The sequence below is a fragment of the Trachypithecus francoisi genome, unplaced genomic scaffold (genome assembly GCF_009764315.1).
Source record: "Trachypithecus francoisi isolate TF-2019V2 unplaced genomic scaffold, Tfra_2.0 Lachesis_group6, whole genome shotgun sequence".
In the NCBI taxonomy this organism is placed as follows: domain Eukaryota; kingdom Metazoa; phylum Chordata; class Mammalia; order Primates; family Cercopithecidae; genus Trachypithecus; species Trachypithecus francoisi.
Genome location: NW_022681471.1, coordinates 42,331,708 through 42,351,578, shown reverse-complemented (window position 1 = coordinate 42,351,578; position 19,871 = coordinate 42,331,708). Strand labels below are relative to the sequence as shown.

The window sequence follows — 19,871 nt, the reverse complement described above, 5'->3', positions numbered from 1 at the left end:
GAGTGGGTGTTCAGTATATGACTGATTGAAGAGAAGGTCAATTTGTAGGTCATCTAGGTGGTGCTGAAAGAATTGAGCAACTCCCATTTGTGCCTTATGCCACATGCACTGTACATAACTGTGTCTTGGTTTCCAAACTAGGCCAGAGGTCAACTGTAACTTAGGCCAAGGTGCCTTCTGTTTCCAGTCTTGAGCAAGGGAATGGCAGCTCTCCATATCGAGCAGGGGCCAGGGGGTGCTATTGGCAGATGCATGGTGAGAGCTGTCCTGAGGAAGTACCATCCGGAGTCTTATCCTGGCAAGGTGTTTTAGTGTGGTTAAAGGCTCAACTGCTAGCCAGGTGCGGTGGCTCCAGCACTTTGAGAGACTGAGGTGGGCAGATCACCTGAGGTCGGGAGTTCGAGACCAGCCTGACCAACATGGAGAAACCCCATCTGTACTGAAAATACAAAAATTAGCCGGGCATGGTGGTGCATTCCAGTAATCCCAGCTACCCAGGAGGCTGAGGCAGGAGAATCTCTTGAACCGGGGAGGTGGAGGTTGCGGTGAGCCGAGATTGCACCATTGCACTCCAGCCTGGGCAACAAGAGCAAAACTTCATCTCAAACAAAACAAAACAAAACAACCACAACTCAACTCCTGCTTCCAAAGATGGAAGTGAAGGAAGATTCTTTTTTCTTTAACTGAGTAGGCCCTTAGTTGAGATATACAGACATGTTTTAATTTCACTAACTCCTCCCCACAGTGTAGGAGGGGGAAAGGAACAGCAAGTAGTCAAGGGTAGAGGAAGAGCTAGGGTCCCCACACTCCAGCCAAAATTGGGGGAGCTCCACCTCCTCTGATCAGAGGAGATATAGGATTCTCATCACCTCCTTTTAAGAACTAAAATAACCACAGCACAAATATGTGTCCTGTATCAGCAAGCTGCCTTTGAAAGAGGACCAGGGACCGTGCGTATGATAGAGCATGGTAGGTGCACTCATGGTCCTTATACAAGCAGCCAGGTATGCATGGGATGGGCCCTGCATGCACAAGTTACCCATTGGTCCACTAAACGTATGTTCCTAAAAACCCATTATGGTCTTAAAAGTTCGGACTGGTATGGATGTAAAAATTCAGATAACCCCTAAGCAATAAAAGTACTTATTTTTCTTTAGAATCTAAGACCCGTAACTAATTTGAAGAATACTCTGGTGACCAAAGGGAGAATGTCTCTTCAAAAGATTGCTTTTATCTGGAGGTTGCAGGCCTTGCATAGGGTCGCCCTCCTCAGCCTCCGAGGACTCTGTTAATGAAGGGGTTTGGGTAGGGCTTGAGCCTCTGCTCCTTCAAAATTTCAGCATACACACAAAAGAGCCTAGTTCTCGGCACAGATGTGACTACTGTGTGTCACTTGGATGCCACATTTCAGGGCAGGTTCATTCATAATACAGATAAAATGTTACTGTATTTTATCCTCTGTTGTTGCTTTGAAAAGTCAGTGGTCAGCCTTTTTACTCCTTTGAAAGTCATCTTTTCAGGTCACTTTTGAGGTTTTTTTTGTTGTTGTTTGGTGTTCTGCATTTTGTTGTATGTTTCAGTATTGATCTGTTCTTTCTTTTTCTGTTTGGGAGTCTTTGGGCTTCTTGTGTGTGGGTATATATCATTCATCAGGTTTCAGAACATTCTCAGCTGTTACAACTTCAAACTCTGCCTCTGTTCCATTCTCTTCCTCTGGGACCACATTTTAGAGATATGTTCGTCCATCTTACTGTGTCTTCTTATCTCTTAGTCTTTCTTTGATATTTTCTAATTTGTCTTACTGTATTGCACTTTGGCTAATTTCCTCAGCTGTATATTCCAGTTTATTATTTATCTCTTTAGTTAATTCTATCCTTTGAGTTTTTATTTCAATTATTATATTTTTAATTTTTTTCAAACATACAAAACAGTCTGTAAGTAATTTTATTATCTGCAGTCTTTAAATTTCTGTTTTCAGGATTCCTAGCTTGTTTCCTTGTGTATTTAAGTTTTCTTTGTTTTAAATATTATTGTTGTTGCTTTACTGTAGGTTGCTTATTTTCCTTGGGATTTTACTTATGGGAAGTTTTTGACTCCTGGTTTCCTCTAGAAAGGATCTGTCTTTGTTCTTGCTAGGCACCTGACAGCTGCCAGTCTGGAATCATGCTAAATGAAATTCTTGACCTCAGGTTTTTTGATTACCCAAGTAGTGTACATTCACTTTTCAATACACATGATGGCTGGCTTGCAGTTCCAAGTTTTTATTGGAGATAACCTAGTTCCTTTCGCTGCTACTCCAACCCAATGTGAAGATTTGACAGTAGATTTTCCTTACTGTCCTAGGGGGCAGGAGTAATTTGTATTTCTAGTATACCTTTACGCTGAAGTGTAGCTTTTTGGGGTCCCAGCTTTATGAGAGTTATCTCCTTTCAGACTCTTTGGGATATCTTAACCTTTGTCCCCCATTCCTTATGCCCTGTGAAGCTATGAAAAATCAAAGCTCAAGTTCAGCTGGCTTAGCAAATCTACTTCGGGTGAAAATTGGATGCAGTAACCCACTTATGTCTCTGGGTTCCTACTTTCACTTTTTTTCTGGCTAGAAAATTCCTTGTGTATTTGACAGTTCATAGATTGGAAAAAAAAATTTTAAATATTTTATCCAGGACTTTTGGATATTTTCAGTGGTAAATTTGTTTAAGAACTAGCCTTTTATGTGCTCAGAAATGAACATCTGGGTCTTGTTTTCCAACCCTTTTATGGCTGTGTCCTTACTTTCAGGAGCAACCAGGAAGACATTCTAATTCTATTCATTGGTTGTCAGTGCTCTCCTGAAATTTCTCTAAATAAGTTGATAAATACCTACCATGTATCTAGTATTGTGCTAAGTTCTATGAAATGTCAGGAAGGTCATGTAACTTCTCATGTAGCTAACAGAACATTGGCAGTGGTGGCCTTAAGTCCTTGGAACACTGATTTAAACCATATTTTTATTTCAGAACCCTTTTAAGCCCTAGAAATTAGCATTTGGAATGATGTGGTTGTAATACTGTAAGGTACATAAAGGCGGAGGCCATTTGTATCTTGTTTATAATAGTTGGCACATAGTAGATGCTCAATAAATAATGAGTATCTGGGAGGTCATGGAGGCAGATTCCAGTGCTGATCAGTTCCCATGGCAATTTAATTAGAATATTCCAGATCCATGCTCACACGTGTGGAGGAGAAAGAATATCTCAATAGCAGGAGGTCAAACCATCATGTGTTTGGGTCATTTGTATATCAAGTTTCAAAGTCAAGGGTCTCCTCTCTACCATAAAGGGCCTCAGGGCACATGTAGATAGTATAAGTCGGTGATTAAGAACATGGACTCTGGAGTCAGACTGCCCATTTTCATCCTGGCTCTGTAAGTTACCTTGGGTCAGTTACTTAATCTCTTTGTGTCTCAGTTTTCTTAGGTGTAAAAGGTGAATGGTAGAACCTATCTTAGAGAGTTGTTGTAAGAATTAGCTACTGTATACCAAGTATTTAGGACAATGCCTGGCAGAGAAGTGCCATGTACTAATAATTATTATTATTTCTATTATTATTATCTCCTTTGTTGTTTTGAACACCAATCACATCATAAAAAATACATTCTCCTGGGAGTTATCTGTCATTTCTTTTTTTTTTTTTTTTAAATTTTATTTTTATTTTTTATTATACTTTAAGTTCTAGGGTACATGTGCATAACGTTTATATCAGGTATAACTCCCCAATGCAATCCCTCCCTCCTCCCCCCTCCCCATGATAGGCCCCAGTGTGTGATGTTCCCCTTCCCGAGTCCAAGTGATATCTGTCATTTCTATATGGAAATATTCTGAGTTTTCACACCTACGCCTTAGAATTTTGGAGCCTGCCCTACTGGAGTATTTCTCTAGATATGGGTTGAATACCTCTGTATCCACATTGTTTTTTAGTGAAATATATTTAAATACAGGTTGCTGGGCCCCATCCCAGTTGGTCCAAAGAAATTTCTTTCTCTAAAACTCTGTGATGAAAACAAAGATTCTATACATTCTCTGTGTGTTAGGTTAGCCAGGAACTGCTGCAGGTTTAAGTTTACCATCCTTCAGTGCTGATGGAAAATCTGGGAGCAGGCTTGGAGCCTGAGAAGACATAGAGAATTGGAGAGTTAAACAGAAGGGAAGACAAGAAGGAAGTCAAAAGAAGTGACCAGAGTATACTCAGGTCAGGAGATGGTCAAATCCCATCCATCTCTGGTGGCCTCCAGGGGATATGTGACTTTTGCTTTCCCTTGATTTAGGTATTTATGAACCTGGCTCCAACTTAAAGCAGAGGTCATGGGGATTGTTAGGGGGAGATGTTGGATGTAACAGGCCAGGGAAGCCTGCCTCACAAATGACTGCCAGGCCCACTGGCTGCCTTTAAGCAATGACCCCCAGGGAGTAGATTAACCAGATTCCCTTCTTGGCAGATGGTGGGGTGAGGGGTTAGGCTGAGTGCCCTTGAGCTGTTTTGACTGGCCTGAAAGCCAAATCCAGATGCTTTCCTGCTTGCCTTTGCTCTAGTGCTAGTGGAGGGTTGGCTTTTATATCAATCATGCCATCTGATGCTCAAGTCTTTTAAAGGCATTACAATATGGGTGGAGGGTAACACAGACTCCCTGGGTGGATGAAGGACTGTGAGTTTAGTACCTTTCCTCTCATACCTACTGCTCTACATGGCCTAAGTTTTCTGGGTGGAATCTGTAACCCAGGGTAGAGGAAATGATGTGTTGGTCCTGTCATTGGTGGAAAGGGGTCTCGTTGAGCCCCTGTTCCACTACCTAAGCAGGAATGTTAGGCCTGGGCAAGTCAGTGTACAGGCACAGTTTGGCCTCCACATACAAGCCAATTTTCTTTTGACTTGCAGCTGCCGTGGTTCCTTGGTAGGCTTTTGAACCATCTCTCTGTTTAATTAGACTTTCCTCTGAGTTCTGTGGAGAGATCTGTACAAATACTAACTTTCCCTTATTGAGTAAAATGTCAAATAATGTGTTCAGGGCTAGACTTCGAAGTCCTGAAACACCATCTTGTATACTCAAAACATCTTTCTTCTGTATGAAATTCAACCTTTGTCTCAGTTTGAAGAAGTGGTAAATAAATTTGCATTTTGTGAATTCAGAGTTCCCTGAGTCCACTTTGATGGCTAGGTAGTACCTATATTATGGTAGCTAGGTAGCGTAAGGCCTTCCGTTTTCATAGTAGACTCTATTTCTTTTTCATCAGGGAGCAGCCTGAAGTATGGAACAGATAATAATGGTTAAGATGATGGGTTCTGGAGCCAGGTTCCCTGGGTTCAAATGCTGGCTGAGACACTTAATAAACCCAAGACCATAGGCAAATTATTTCACTGAAACCCTATCCCTTTTTCTTTTAAAATGGACCTTGGATACACATAATTGGAGTAATCATATTTCTAATCCTTGACTCATTTCATGCTGTACCATTCGTCCATGTATAGCCTGCTTTAATTTTATTTATTTGTACATTTACTTTTTTATGGATAGTATGACAACTGTGAGCCCAACCTAAGAATTAGCCACATTGATGAGAACTCAGTCTACCTGTGCGCTGCTCCCCCAATCCTGCTCTCTATCTCCCTCTCCACCCTGAAGGAATTGCTGGCCTGAATTTTGGTTATTATTCTTTTGCTCTTTTTGGAGTTTTATCTCTCTCATATGCACAAAGATATTTATATTCATATTGATATAGATATGGATATATAGATATATACATGTAGATATATATTCCTAAATAAGATATTACTTGGTTGTTTTTCTGGCCCTCATTAAAAGAGTATTATGTTTTAGATAGTCTTCTGGGACTTGCTTGTTTTACTCATCATTATATTAGTATGGTTCATTCCTGCCACTGAGTATAACTGTAGTTACAATTTCACTGTGGCATCACATTTCATCATGTTAATATACCACAGTGTATTTCTTCAGTCTTCTTGGGATGGGTTTTTGGTCATTTCCAATATTTTACTCTCATGAAAAATTCCTCTGTGCCTCAGTTTTCTCATGTTCAAATTGGGGAATAACCATAGGCGCTACCACATAAGGGTGTTATGAAGATAAAAGAAGTTAATAGTTGTAAAGTGCTTAGAACAAGACCTTGGTCATAGCATATTGTTGGTCCATGTATTGGTTTGTTAGGGCTGCTATGACAAATATCACAGACTGGGTGGCTTAAAAAACAGAAATTTATTTCCTTACAGTTCTGGAGGCTAGAATTCTAAACTCAAGGTGTTGGCAGGGTTGGTTTCTTCTGAGGGTCTCTCTTTTCCACTGGTCAATGGCTATCTTCTCCCAATGTCTTCGTAGGGCTTTTTTCTCTGTGTCCGTCTGTGTTGTAATCTCTTCTTCTTCTTCTTCTTCTTTTTTTCTTTTTAGTTGGAGTCTTGCTCTGTCACCCAGGCTGGAGTACAATGGCACAATCTCAGCTCATAGCAACCTCCACCTCCCAGATTCAAGCAATTGCCCTGCCTCAGCCTCCCGAGTAGCTGAGATTACAGGCACCCGCCACCACACCTGGCTAATTTTTGTATTTTTAGTAGAGATAGGGTTTCACCATATTGGTCAGCCTGGTCTTGAACTTCTGACCTCAGGTAATCCACACGCCTCAGCCTCCCAAGTGCTGGGATTACAGGCGTGAGCCACTGTGCCCCGGCCTGTAATCTCTTCTTATGAGGACACTGGTCATATTGGATTAGGACCCACCCATATGACCTCATTTTACCTTAATTACCTTTACTATCTCCAAATACAGTCACATTCTGAGGTACGGAGGGTGAGGAATTCAATGTATGAATTTGGGGAGACACACAATTCAGGCCATAAGAGTCAGTAAGTATTCATTATGACCATCATTCTCTTCACCCTCCTCCTTATCATTAAAGCTCAAGAAAATGTAACAGACTTAGTTATGACATATCCCCTAGGAACACTATTGGGTGAGCTGTTATTATTATTCTTAGGCAGACCAAACACCAGAGCTTCCTTCGCTGCCTTTTCAGAAATGACTTTTGATACCAGCAACAAGTATTCAAAAATGGTACTTTGTGGTTTCATAAGATGATAGGCAGCAGCTCCTTAAGTCACTTAGATGTAGGAGGAGGAGAGTGAGGAGGTTCCATTTTCATCTTGGTTAAAAGAAACAGCTAAGTGAGCTCTTGTAGAGTATCTAATGGTATACAGACTCGAAATTACCACTTGGTAAAGTTCTGTGGGTTTTCCGGAAAGAGGCAGGCAGGTCTGGGCTGTTATATTTTTCAAACCAGGAAATACGCTTGCACAAGTGGCTGTGCCACCAGAACAAACAGCATCTTTCGTGGGCTCAAAGTATTTGACAGGGAGCTGGCTAGGGGAAGGCACCTTATAACCACAACTCTGTTCCCCTGCTCTCTCAAGGGCTCTAAGCACTAAGGAGGAAGTCAGTAGTAGCCCTGATAGGTTTTGGACTCAACAGTGGCTCACGCCTGTAATCGCAGCACTTTGGGAGGCAGAGACAGGCAGATCACTTGAGGCCAGGAGTTCGAGACAAGTCTGGTCAACATGGCAAAACTCTATATCTACTAAAAATACAAAAAAAAAAAAAATTAGCCAAGCACAGTGGCCTGTGTCTGTAGTCTCAGCTACTCGGAGGCTGAGGCAGGAGAATCTCTTGAACTCAGGAGGTGGAGGGTGCAGTAAGCCGAGATCACACCACGGTACTCTATCCTGAACAACAGAGTGAGACTGTGTCTCAAAAAAAAAAAAAAAAAAAAAAGGAAGGACCAGTGGCCTCCCCGCCACCTTGATTATACCCCCCTGCCCCTTTCCACATCAGATGATGAAAATTAGACGGAATAGCATGTGCCTGGCAGGACTGTGGGCATCTGTCCTTACTGGAGGTGAGGTGTGGAGTGGGAGTAGGGTCTCGAGGGAAAAATACAAAGAGAACAAGGGATTTTGGGGTCTATGGATGCTCCCTTTACACATTATTTTCTTAACATGCTAATATTCTCCAAAGGAGGGAATTCTTAAAAACTAGAACAAATTAACACTAATCATCATTAATAATTTAATGCATCCTCTTGGTTAAGGATTCCTGTAATGTACAGATATAAAGAATATGACATAAAAGTTCCCTCCTCCTACTCCCCAGAGAGAATTGCTGTTAACAGTTTGGTGTACTTATCTTTTAACTTTTTTCATCCTTTAAAAGAATTTAGCTACATGATTAATAAATGAATACATTCATTTGTTATAAAATACATATATACAAGTATATAGAACCCAAAGTCAAGATCTTCCCTTTCCTATCCCAGTCTCTCTTCCCCAATCCTGTTTCCTTCTCCAGTTTGGGGAATAGTAACTGGGTGCTATCTTAGATCCATTTTATATGCACCCAAAAATACATATACAAACTTATTCCTTTTCTTCTAAAAAAATGATCATGCCTTATACAATATAGACTTGCTCCATTTTGTACCTCCTTTAAAAAAACAAAAACAAAAACAAAAACTTGGCGGATTAATACATCTTCCAGAGTGTTTTTTGATCATCCTGCTGATGGTGGTCATTTGGTTTGCTTTTTTAAATTCCAAATTTTTTTGTAATTATAAATAATGCTGCAGTGAACATCTTTATGCATATATTTTTGTGCATGTGGGCGAGTATTGCTGTTAGTACAAATTCCTAGAAGTAAAATTACTGAGTCAAACTGAGTGGGCATTTTAAAGTGTTCATAGATACTGACAAATTGTTCTCCGAAAATAATCATCTTGTTTCTTCTTTGGTGTACTGTATCTTAGGATTTTGCCATATTAGTTCATACTTACATCATTTAAATTTAGTTAAATATTTAAAAATTCCTAAGTTTTTACTATACAACTTTTCAAACATATTGAAAAGTTGAAAAGTAGCATAGTGAACAATGACTCTATATCCTCCAGCTAGATTCAACAATATCTAACATTTCTCCATATTCACTTTCTATCTAAATTTGCTGAATCATTTCAAAGTTGTAGACATCTTGACGCTTTAGTCTGAGTACTTCAGCCTGCAGCTCCTAAGACTAAGGGCATTCTCTCGTATAACTATAATACCTTACCACACTTAAGAAAATTATCAACATTTCTATAATACCATCTACCTTATCATCTACCTTATTTAATCAGCTTACGTTTAAGTTTCCTTAATTGTCCCAAGAACGTCTTTTAAAAAAAATCAGGATCTAGTGAAGTTTCAAGTATTGCTTTTGGTTGTTCCATCTCTTTACTGGTTTTCATTTTTTAACCTAAGAACAGTACCCCCTTCTTCATTTATGATACTGAAATTTTAGGGAGTTATTTTGTAGAATGTCCCACATTCTAGATTTGAATGTTTCCTTAATGACAGACACCTTGTTGTTTTAATGGCAATGTGGTATGCTGTACCATGAATTCATCATGGTTTATTTAACTAGTCCCCTATCGGTGGTCATTTAGGTCATGACATTCCTTTTGTGGCTCCTCTTACAAGTGGTATTTTGTCCTAAGGAGTTTGTGGCCCCAGTAGGCCACAGTTAAAGTCTGTGGTCAGTTAATGAAGATAAAGTGTTCCAAAACCAAACTTCATTGGCAGGAACATTATCAAGGGCAGTTGTAACTGTCAATTGCATCCTTTTCCCTCTAAAGGGATGGATTCTCTTTTTTAATTCCCTGATTTATTTTGAGAGTCTGTAGTCTAGGGCTGAGCTGAGACCAGAGTTCTGTCTTTGTAACTGCCTATTCTCACTTGGCACCTAATCATTAGCCATGGACTCTTCTGGTAAGGCCAAGTCACCTGAGGTATGGCGTGAGCTCCCTTAATTTGCAGTGTGCAGCCCTCCCTCAAGCAGTTATTCTCACTTCAGCCTGTTCTTCCTTCCTCATCTCCTGGGATCCCAAAGCTAATCTTTCCATCTGTGCTTTGGGTCCTATTCCCTCTCACCTGCTTCCAGTCCTCTCACTGTCTAGTGCCTCCTGCGCCTTATGCTTCTCCAGCATCTCCCTGTCCACTGGCTCCTTCCTTCAGTGTATACAGAATCTCTCCTGTTCTTAACAGTTATTTCTCAATATTGATGCTACCCTTTAGTTATAGTTTTCATCTGTCTCCTCTCAAAAGATTACTGAGGACCAGGGGTCCACCAAATGGGGTACAAGAGATGTTTCACTGAGTCTGTGAAGAAAATATTAGATTTCTATTCTAATAAAATTTCGTTCTTTTAAATGTCCATGTTTGTGTGTCCTGATGTACATTTAGGTGTGCATATTTTATAACGTACATTTAGGCATGTATATCATTTGCCTTACTTTCAATTCTTCTCATCCTCTCTAGCCCTGTTAAGATCCACACCCACCATTTATGAGCTTCTCTCCAAGGCAGTCACACTGGCATCACAAATTCAGCATGGCCCCAGCTTCTTTTCTTGTACCTCACCTCCTCCAATCTGCACCCTAGACTGTAGGTCCCAACATAGGAGAAGCCCCAACGTCCTACCATCCATCTAAGCCATAGCCTGTGAGTCATCTTCAACTTCTTTTCTTCTCTTACTTCTGCACAATGCCCTGTCCAGTCAATTAATTAGTCCTGGCAATTCAACTTTCTTACCTTCTCTCAAATCTGCCCATCCTCTCTTCTCTCGCTGTGTCTGCCTTTGTTTAGACATTGCTATCACCAGCCCCTAACTGGTTCCTCTGCCTCAAGTAGCAAACCCTGCACACAACCACCGAAAGGAGCCCTGCAAAACTACATATCATGCATGCCTCTCACTCAGAAAATTCAAACCAAAGCCAATACATGATCTACAGGGCCTCCCATGATCTTTTCCTGCACTGATATTCTCTCCTTATCTGTTAGCCTCCTCAACTAGACTATGAACTGTTGTAGGGCCGGGATCCCTACCCTACAAGATGTCTTCATTATTGCCACATAGCAAGAGGCAAGCACATTACCTATCACTTAGGCGTGTCTTAATAGGTGTTTTGGTCAACTGGATGAAAGTGAGAATAGGACTGTTTTGGGTAAGAACAGGAGAGTGGAGTTGAGAAATAAAGAAATAAATTTTTTTTTTTTGAGAAATAAAGAGGTTTCCAGTGAGAAACTCTGGCCTATAGATAGGCCAATGAATGGACTAATGTGGGGAGCTAAAGTTACCATGGTAGTCATCTGGTAAACATACTAATGTGTGACTTAGGACTGTGGGACAGGCCCAGGTGATACCATCTCTTCTTGCTGAGGCAGAATGATGAAGTGAAACCCCAGCTTTCAACTAGAAAGATCTGGCGTTAAGTCTTACTGCCTGGGATGGAAATTTTGGCTTTCCTAGTTACTGGCTGGATTGATGTTGAAAAGGAGGATAGTGATTATAACAGCCAGCATTTAATGAGTAGTTACTATATGCCAGCACTGGGCCAAGGATTTTACAGGTATTATTTCACCACAACTGGGTGAAGTAGATACTATTATTCCCATTTATGAATAAGTCAACTGAGGCTCAGCAAGATTAAATGATTTGCCCAAAGTTGTATAGAGAATAAATGATGGAGACAGAATTTCAATCTCAGCAGCCTGACTCCAGGCTGGAGATACCGACTGGGAGTCATCAGTATACAGATGGTATCTAGAGCCAGGAACCTGGATAAGATTACCTAGTGAGTGAGAGTAGCTATGGAAGAGGGACATGGAATTGGTTCTTGGCCACTGTAGTATTTAGAGATGAGGGACATAAGGAAATTCAGCAAAGGAGATTGAGAAGGAACTCCATTGAGGTAAAGAAAGAATAGAGGGTGGTGTGCGAGAATCCCAGCACAGAATGTCTATTCAGGATGAGGGAATAATCAACTGCATCAAATGCTGTTGATAGACCAAGTAAGATGAGACCTAAAAATAGACCACGATTAGTATCTCTAGTTGTGCAGGTTGTTAATTGCATAATGGAGTGAGTGGTATCCAGAATCTCTCTGACACCCTGGCATGGGGTTGAGCCTTGGCAGAAGAAGGAGCACCTATTTCACATAAAGATGCCATGTGGGCTAACTTCCATCCTTGTGTTGCCTACTGGAATTAGAAACATGGAGGTCATTAGTAACCTCAACAAAAGCAATTTGAGTGGAATGGTAGGAATGAAAATGTGATTGAATTGGATGGAGGAATACTTCAGAGGAAAGGCAGTGATGGCAATGAGTAGAGATATCTTTTGAGGAATTTTGCTATAAAGTATAAAGGAAAGCAGAGAAATAGAGGTGGTAGCTCCATTACTACCGCAAATGGGAGTGAGGTCAAGAGCTTTTGTTTCTTTAGATGAAAGGTATTTTAGCATGTTTGTTTTCCGATAGCAATGATCCAGTGAGAAAAACAGACAGTTGCTGGTGTGACATTCTTGAATAGGTGAGAAAGGATAGGATCTGGTACAGGAATGATGGTACTAGCCTTAGCCAGCAGCACAGGTGCTTCCTGCATAGTAGCAGAGGAAAAAGCAGCTATGGGTATGGGTGCAGGGAGGAGGGAGATGTGGAGGTGGGAACTTGTGTCTGTTATCTTCCAATGGTTCTCCATGCCCCCTCACCCCACTGAAGTAGGAAGCCATTTCCTCAGCTGAGAGGGAGAATGGGGAAGGTCTGAGGAAAGCAGGAGAAGTTGTGAAATAGTGGCCTGGGAGAGAGGAGAGGGAATGGTCTGGGAATATAGTGAGATTGTAGAGCAGCATGAAAATCTGGCACTAAGTTGTTGTCATGAATGTAAAGGGCTAATAGCATGGCTTTATATTTTTCTTCAGACATGTTTGCTTGCATGGGTTTAGGGATGTGAAGTCAGACAGTTGGATTTAGCCAGGAATGTGGTTTTGTGAGGTAAGTAGGACAAAAGGAGAGAGTGTGTCAGGAGAGTTGGGAATGTACTGAAGGAAGTGATGGACCTTGAACTCAACGCTGGTGAGCATAGAAATAAGGACATGAGGTTGGTGAGGGGACAGTAAAAAGGTGGCAGGATCAAGACTGTAGGTCCTGGTGAAGTGGGAAAATTGTGAGAGTAGGGATATTAGAGGGAGTGAATTGGCCAGACACAAGGTGGTGGCTGGAGAGTAGGGTACATGACAGAGGTATGGAGAGATCACAGCTATTAATAATAACTGGTGTGATCATATAAAAAGGTATGAGGTAAAATGGAGAGGAGATCTTGAGGAGCATGGAGGGCAAGGCATTGAGAGGCCAGAGTGTTGCTAAATATTGATACCGCAGGGATTTTGATGAGGAATGTTGGAAAGACGTCACAGGGAGGGGTAACACAAAACCTTCAAGGACTGAGGAGGGGAGGGTATAAATACAGGGGGCCATAAATGACTGCAACAGAAGGAGTAGTGGGTGCCATAGTCTCAGGACATGAGATTCAAATCAGGAGAGTGGTTAGCAAGGAGGCAGAGATAATGGTCTGGAAGAGATAGCAATGTAGAAGCATCTGTGAGGCACAGAGAGGCACTCCCTCGGCCCAGTGGTGTAAGGGTATATGAGAGGGAAAATCCCCACTCTTGAGAAGGCTGTCAGGATAGCAGTGTCTTCAGAGAGCGATAATTAAATTTTTCTGAAGAAGGTGAAGGGACTGCTCAGGTGACTGTTGTAAACAGGGAAGTAGGGGCGTGGTGGATCAGTGGTCTCCATGGGAGAGAACAGTGGTGCAGCTGTCAGGGTTGCAGAGTGGGAGGAAGGAGGTTGAGATTCTTGCCACGAACAGAGTCCATGCACCTAATGTTTCAGGCAGTCTAAACTCTAGAGGCTTGGAGAACTTTACCACTCTGGTCTTTTGATTCTGAAAAGGATGTTGACTTGTGAGAAGGTAGTTAGTGGCCTGTGTTGCTTAAAGCATTTTTTATTGCTTTTGACTTTAAATTGCATTGATGCAGGACTTTTTGTCTATAACCTCAGGATTCCTCCAGTTGAAAAAGAACCAGGCTATGTACATTAGAGTGGAGTTCTAGGTATGAGTTTCTAGTGTGTAGAAATGAATTAACCAAGTGGAACTCTTTCTAGGGAAGTATGGCATTTCACAGATATTACTTGTAAAATGGGGAAAAGAGGGTCAGGGGAGGCTCCCTGAGAAAGTTCTGGAACTCAGCCCCACTCGGTGTTCAGTAAAGAATTGTCTTAGCTGGGCATGATGGTGCATGCCTATAGTCCCAGCTACTTGGGAGGTTAAGGGAAGAGGGTAGCTTGTGCCCAGGAGCTCAGGGCTGTAGTGTGCCATGATTGTGCATGAGAATGGCCACTGTACTCCAGCCTGGGGACATAGAGAGACCCCATTTCTTTAAAAGCAAAACAAAAACTTTTCCCTCCATTGTTGAATGCCCTTTCCCCCATCCCTGTGCCTATTGCTGTTTCTTTGGATGTTATTAATTTCTCTGTGACTTAGTTTCCTGTCTGTCAAATGCATATGATTATAGTCCCTACTTCATAGGAAAGTTGTAATAATTAAATGAGGTAATACATGTGTATTAGTCTGTTTTCATGCTGCTGATAAAGACATACACAAGACTGGGTAACTTATAAAGAAAAAGAGGTTTAATGGACTCACAGTTCCATGTGGCTGGGGAGGCCTCACAATCATGGCAGTAGGTGAAAAGCACGGTTTACATGGTGGCAGGCAAGAGAGAATGAGAGCCAAGTGAAAGGGGAAACCCCTTATAAAACCATCATATCTCATGAGACCTATTCACTACCACCAGAACAGTATGGAGGAAAATGCCCCCATGATTCAGTTATCTCCCACTGGGTCCCTCCCACAGCACATGGGAATTATGGGAGCTACAATTCAAGATAAGATTTGGGTGGGGACATAGCCAAACCATATCAACGTGTAAAAATATTTAACACAGTACATGGTGCATACTATAAGTACTTCAATATGATTTGCTATTAAATGACAAGTGGTAAGTTATGGTTCCCATTCAGCTCTCTTATTCTTGCCATTATGTTTCTTCTTACTTCACCCCTTTCTCTTACATCTTCTTCCCTTTCTCTCCTTCTTTTTCCACACTTCCTCCTTAACCTATTTCCTCTTTCCCTCCCCTGGCTTTGGGTGCAGTGGCATATGCACCTAGTTCAGTACTCTTTGTGACCCCCTGAAGTAGAGAAGTCTTGGAGTAGGGCTGCGGCAGCCATTAGAGAAGGGAAACTGCTAGTGGGGACAGTCTCTTGGCCACTCCATCTGAAGTCTGTAGCCACAGTGGCTGCAGAGATGAAGCGGGCCAGTGACAAGAGGCTCAGGAGTTGGGAGGCCTATGTTGCAGGGCAAGTTTGGCTACTGTATGATGTGTGGCTGGGGCACCAGACAGTAGGCAGAGCATGCTATGAAGATGAGGATCATTTGAATAGGAAGGGACTGGGCTAAATCACCATGTGGAGGGACAAGTGAGGACATGTGCATGTCCTGCCTCAGTCCTGTTGCTGATACCAGTATGACTATTCCCATTCATAAGGGTGGCTCCTCCCCACGGAGCATCTCCTATGAGTCAGACTTCTGTGGGAGGGAGCGAGTGAGCAGAGGATAGCTGAGTGTGCTGGCTAAGACTATAAATTCTAGAGCCAAACTGCTTGGATTTGAATCCTGGCTCTGTCACCGAATGAGAATGTATCCTTGAGTAAGTTATCTAACTTTTCTGTGCCTCAGTGTCCCATCTCTAAAACAGATATAATTGGAACAATACAGTTCTTATGAAGAATTGTTTAAATTAACTGTTTACAAAGTGATTTTCATAGTTCATGGCATAAAAGAAGTACCATGCTAGTTTTTGTTATATTTAAAAAATTTTTTAAATCATACAACAATCTTATAACAGAAGACTTACTTTCATTTTACTGATGCCAAAATGGAGATGGAGAGGTTAAGGGCCTTGGCCAAGGTCACGGGACTACTGAGCAGCAGAGTCAAATCTAGAACACAGCTTTGACAGACTCCAGAGTCCTGGCTTGTAACTGCAATGCTTAACTGCCTCCCTGGACATTCAGGTGGAGACTTTGCTTTCTAGAAGCTGGGAGGCAGGGTGAGGCAGGTGGGCAATGTGAGTCAAGGTGGATGGTCAGCAACTGGAGTCTGAGAGGTTGGCGGAAGTACTGCTTGAGGACACACTTGGGACTAGTGGCTACATGCCCTTGGCCCAGCTCCTTGCTGGGGGAGAGAGCAGCCTGGCTTCCCAGGCCTGTTTCAGGGAGAGGTCAAGTCCTTAGGTGCATGAAGGTGCTCATTCAGCCAGAGAGCTAAGCCTTCTTGGGACTTTTTCCTTCCTTCTCTATTTTCCAGGCGACCTCAGGGAAGTTAATAACCCTTTTGCACCTCAGTTTCCTCATCTGTCATTAAGGATAATACTTGACCTGGCTGCTTCCTGGGAATTTCGAGACATTGAGTAGATTGTGGAGTGAAATCATTTGAAAAGCATAAAAGCAGTACCTAATTTTCAAATACTAGAGTGATCTCAGACCACATTACTGTGAGGTCCAATGTAGGCCTCTCAGACCTCTATAGCTACCTTGTGCTGATAATGCCCAGTATCCAATTTCGTGACCTTTTTCAGCTGGGGTCTACAGGATACTTGGAATCTTACCTCCTTTTCTCAGTTTTTTTAAATTTTTTTTATTTTTTTATTTTGAACAAATAGGATGGAGCAATCCTTTATTTTACACACTTTGACAAGGAGGTTTTCTGAAAACCTTTCCAGTGGAGAACAGAGAACGGGAAAATCAGCCTCCAGACATCAGCAGCTGCTCCGCTCAGGGCCGAGGCTCCTCCTTGCCAATGTGGTGAGGTGGAGGGGTGTGCTTCCCTTCCTTTATCAGCTTATCCCGCTGCCTCCTGATGGTACCCACACGTTTCATCGTTTTCTGCCGAAGCAAACACTCTACAAAATCATCATATTCTATCTTGCACTCTTTCTCTGCCCGGATAGCACCAATTCCATGTGTACATTCTATCCATTCTTTTTCAAAAGCATGGCATCGAGTAGCAATCTTGTAGGGCTGTCAGCACTCTGGATTGTCCACCATCGATCTGTGTTAAGGCCGAACCTTTTCTGGATGTCCAAGAAAGGCATGGCGATCCGATGCTCGTACCCTTCTCTTCTCTGGCCGCCGCTTCAGGACGACTCCTTTCTCAGTTTTTACATTTCCTTGGTGATGTAAAGTAATAGTTGAGCAGCAGGTGGGTCCCTGGGAAATTATTTTCCGTGTGGATTTTTATTTTAAAGAGCCAGAGCCAATGTCTGTGTCCAGGCTCCACAGTTGTCTCAGCTCCCATTCTGGGAGCTCTGCCATCTTTTTGGTTTCAGTCCTTGGCATAAGACAGACCTGGGCTCCTGTGCCTGGGGAGCCTGTAATTGCCTCCTCTCATTAGCACACAGTCTTGGTTATGTGCTTGTCCTGTGGAGAAAGGGAGGCATCTGACCCTTTCCCCTGGATGCCTTTGTCTGTCCTGGCATCCTTTGGGGTGTGTGTGTGTGTACACGCATGTGTACGTGTGTGTGTGTGTATGGTAGGGATTATGTAAGCCCAAGAGGCTAGGCCTCTTGTCAGCTGCCAAAGTTCTTTTTTCCCCAGAATTGAGTTAGCCACCCAATTGTTTCCATTCTCTGCCCGCTGCGAAGCTCTACAGCAGGGCCCCTATGGCAGGTCAAAACATGCTCTGCTTTGGTAATACAGAGATTCCATTTTGAGAGAGATGGGAAACAGGAGCGACTGAGTGGTGTGTTGGATGTAGGGAGAGTGGACATTCTTTTTGGTAAGCTGTGCCAAAATTGGCCAGCAGCTTGGTCTAAACTCAAAAGTAGGGCTAATGCTGGGTGACACCAAATATCCAATGGGGGAAACTTATTCTTGGATCTAGACCCTACGGGACCTATCTTTTTTTTTTTCCATCTGAATATAGGGATAATTCTACTCCATATATTCTTCATGTCAATGAGAAATAAACTTGTAAATAATCTACCATCTAGTCTCCAGGAGCAGGAAGTGACGTAAGGTTGTGATTCTTAAGGTATATTTTGCAGAATACAAACTGTTACTAAAAAAAGAGTCACTCACTAAATAAGTTTGGGAAACACTGGATAAACAATGGCAAGTAGGTTTCTTGTCTATAGGGACCACTCAGGTCCTCATATTCCAATAATACGCATGGGAAACCACCAAGGGGATATATCGTATGCCACATTTCCTAAATTTTTAACCAGACTTTCTTAGTGGAGCATTTACAAGTCCCTTCTCTACAAAAGACATCTAGGAAGATCCTGATCTAGAGCAAAAGAATATTCATTTTGTTCTTTTTTTTTTCCTGCAATTGTATAAAGAAGTGAATTGGTGAAATGCGTGAGATTGCTAAAATATAGGTCCTAAACAGCAAGGGAGGTCAACTTTGGACTCTATTGAAATGAATGCTTCCTGCTCTGAAATACTTCTCTCCCTATCCTCACAGCTCCCCTTTGAATTGGAGATTTACTACATTCAGCATGTTATGCTCTACGTGGTACCCATCTATCTGCTTTGGAAAGGAGGTAAGGCCGCAAACCACATTCCTATGCAACCCTCACACCTAGCCTCTCCCTTCTGTTTTCGGGAGTCACAGCCTCTTGGGTGCTTCCCAGGATCTTCAGCTGCCTCTTGGCTGAGTTTCTTAAGCATGATTTATGCCGGGCGCCAGGAAGTGGGGAGATGGGAATGGACGAGGCCTGCAAGGGGTCTGGGGACTTTTTAGACCCATACTTCACTGGGTGACTATGGTGCTGCTGACTGCCTGTCACAGGGCTGGGCTTTGTGTCTTGGTGGTGGCATTGCGTTTGCATGGAGCCCCCCACACTGTCACCCTCTTGTACTTGTGCCTTCCCCCTGCCTCAATGTGCAGTGTGGGGTAGAAGAAGAGAGTGAAACACTTGGTCCCCTCAAGAACAAAAGAAGATATGTAAGGGGCAAGAAGTCCAGGGACCGGGGCAATTATGGGATTGAGGGGAGAGGCAGGTGAAAGAGCAGTGTCACCCATGTAAAAAAAAACCACTGAAAACCTTCATTTGGTGAAGAGAGAAAGACCACCAAACTGGTAAAGGCAGCCTGGAAAGGAAGCTGATCTATTTGTAACCTCTCAGTGACCCTTAGATTATCCCTTCCTTCTATTGTGTAATAGACAAAAGGAAGGGAAGTGCTTGTCCATCTAGGCTTGTTGTGAGAGCCACTCCTTCTCAGTGTTCTTTATTTCCTGAAAGTCCCTGTGACTGGAAGACATCCTCTTTCAGTTTTAGCCCTAGCCTCTCTATCTCAGTTGCTGAGACTTTTCTGCTCCTACCTCACTCCAGGCAGCAAGGGTTTCATTTCTACCATACTGAAAGTGGCATGAGGCCACATGGGCCCTTGAGCTCACTGGAAGATGGTCTGGGAGTTCCGCTGGACACTGCTGCTTTTGGATTATGCGTGGATGCTCTAACTCAGGCATTCTGGCAGATCTTAAGATCTGGTGTGAGATAGCCCCAAGGACGGTCAAACCAGGAACATATTACAAGATGGAATCTGCTTATAGTCAGAGATTTGCCTCCTGTACTTTGATTTCTATCAGTTCTCCATACTTGCCTAAATATTCTTTGAGACTGCTTTTACCCTGTGCAGCCACTTGGGGTCTCACGATGTCCAAAAACGCTTCCTTTTAATTTGCTGTAAAAGCACTATTTTCCCCACAAAGCTTTAAGGAAAGTCTGAAGTTCCAATAACCAGGAGACTTGTGCCATTTCTCAGGTCTGTCCCCTGTGGCACAGAAAGCAGCCTCTTAATATTAAGTCTCAGAAATACACGCATTCTGAATAGAA

The 19,871-nt window shown here is 42.5% G+C and overlaps 1 protein-coding gene and 1 pseudogene across 10 annotated transcripts in view; one reads left to right on the top strand and one right to left on the bottom strand.

Annotated features, from left to right (window-relative positions):
• The window catches only part of TMEM164 (transmembrane protein 164), a 191,294-nt gene that overhangs the window by 131,543 nt on the left and 39,880 nt on the right, over positions 1 to 19,871 (top strand). For 9 of the 10 annotated variants that reach the window (XM_033201771.1, XM_033201769.1, XM_033201770.1 and 6 more), the window contains one exon: positions 18,497 to 18,575. The exons of the other annotated variant lie outside the window; for it this stretch is intronic. In XM_033201771.1, coding sequence (XP_033057662.1) covers positions 18,497 to 18,575 — 79 coding nt within the window. The remainder of the gene's footprint in view (positions 1 to 18,496; positions 18,576 to 19,871) is intronic. 10 annotated transcript variants of the gene reach the window in all.
• On the bottom strand, positions 16,678 to 17,138 carry LOC117078262 (annotated as a pseudogene).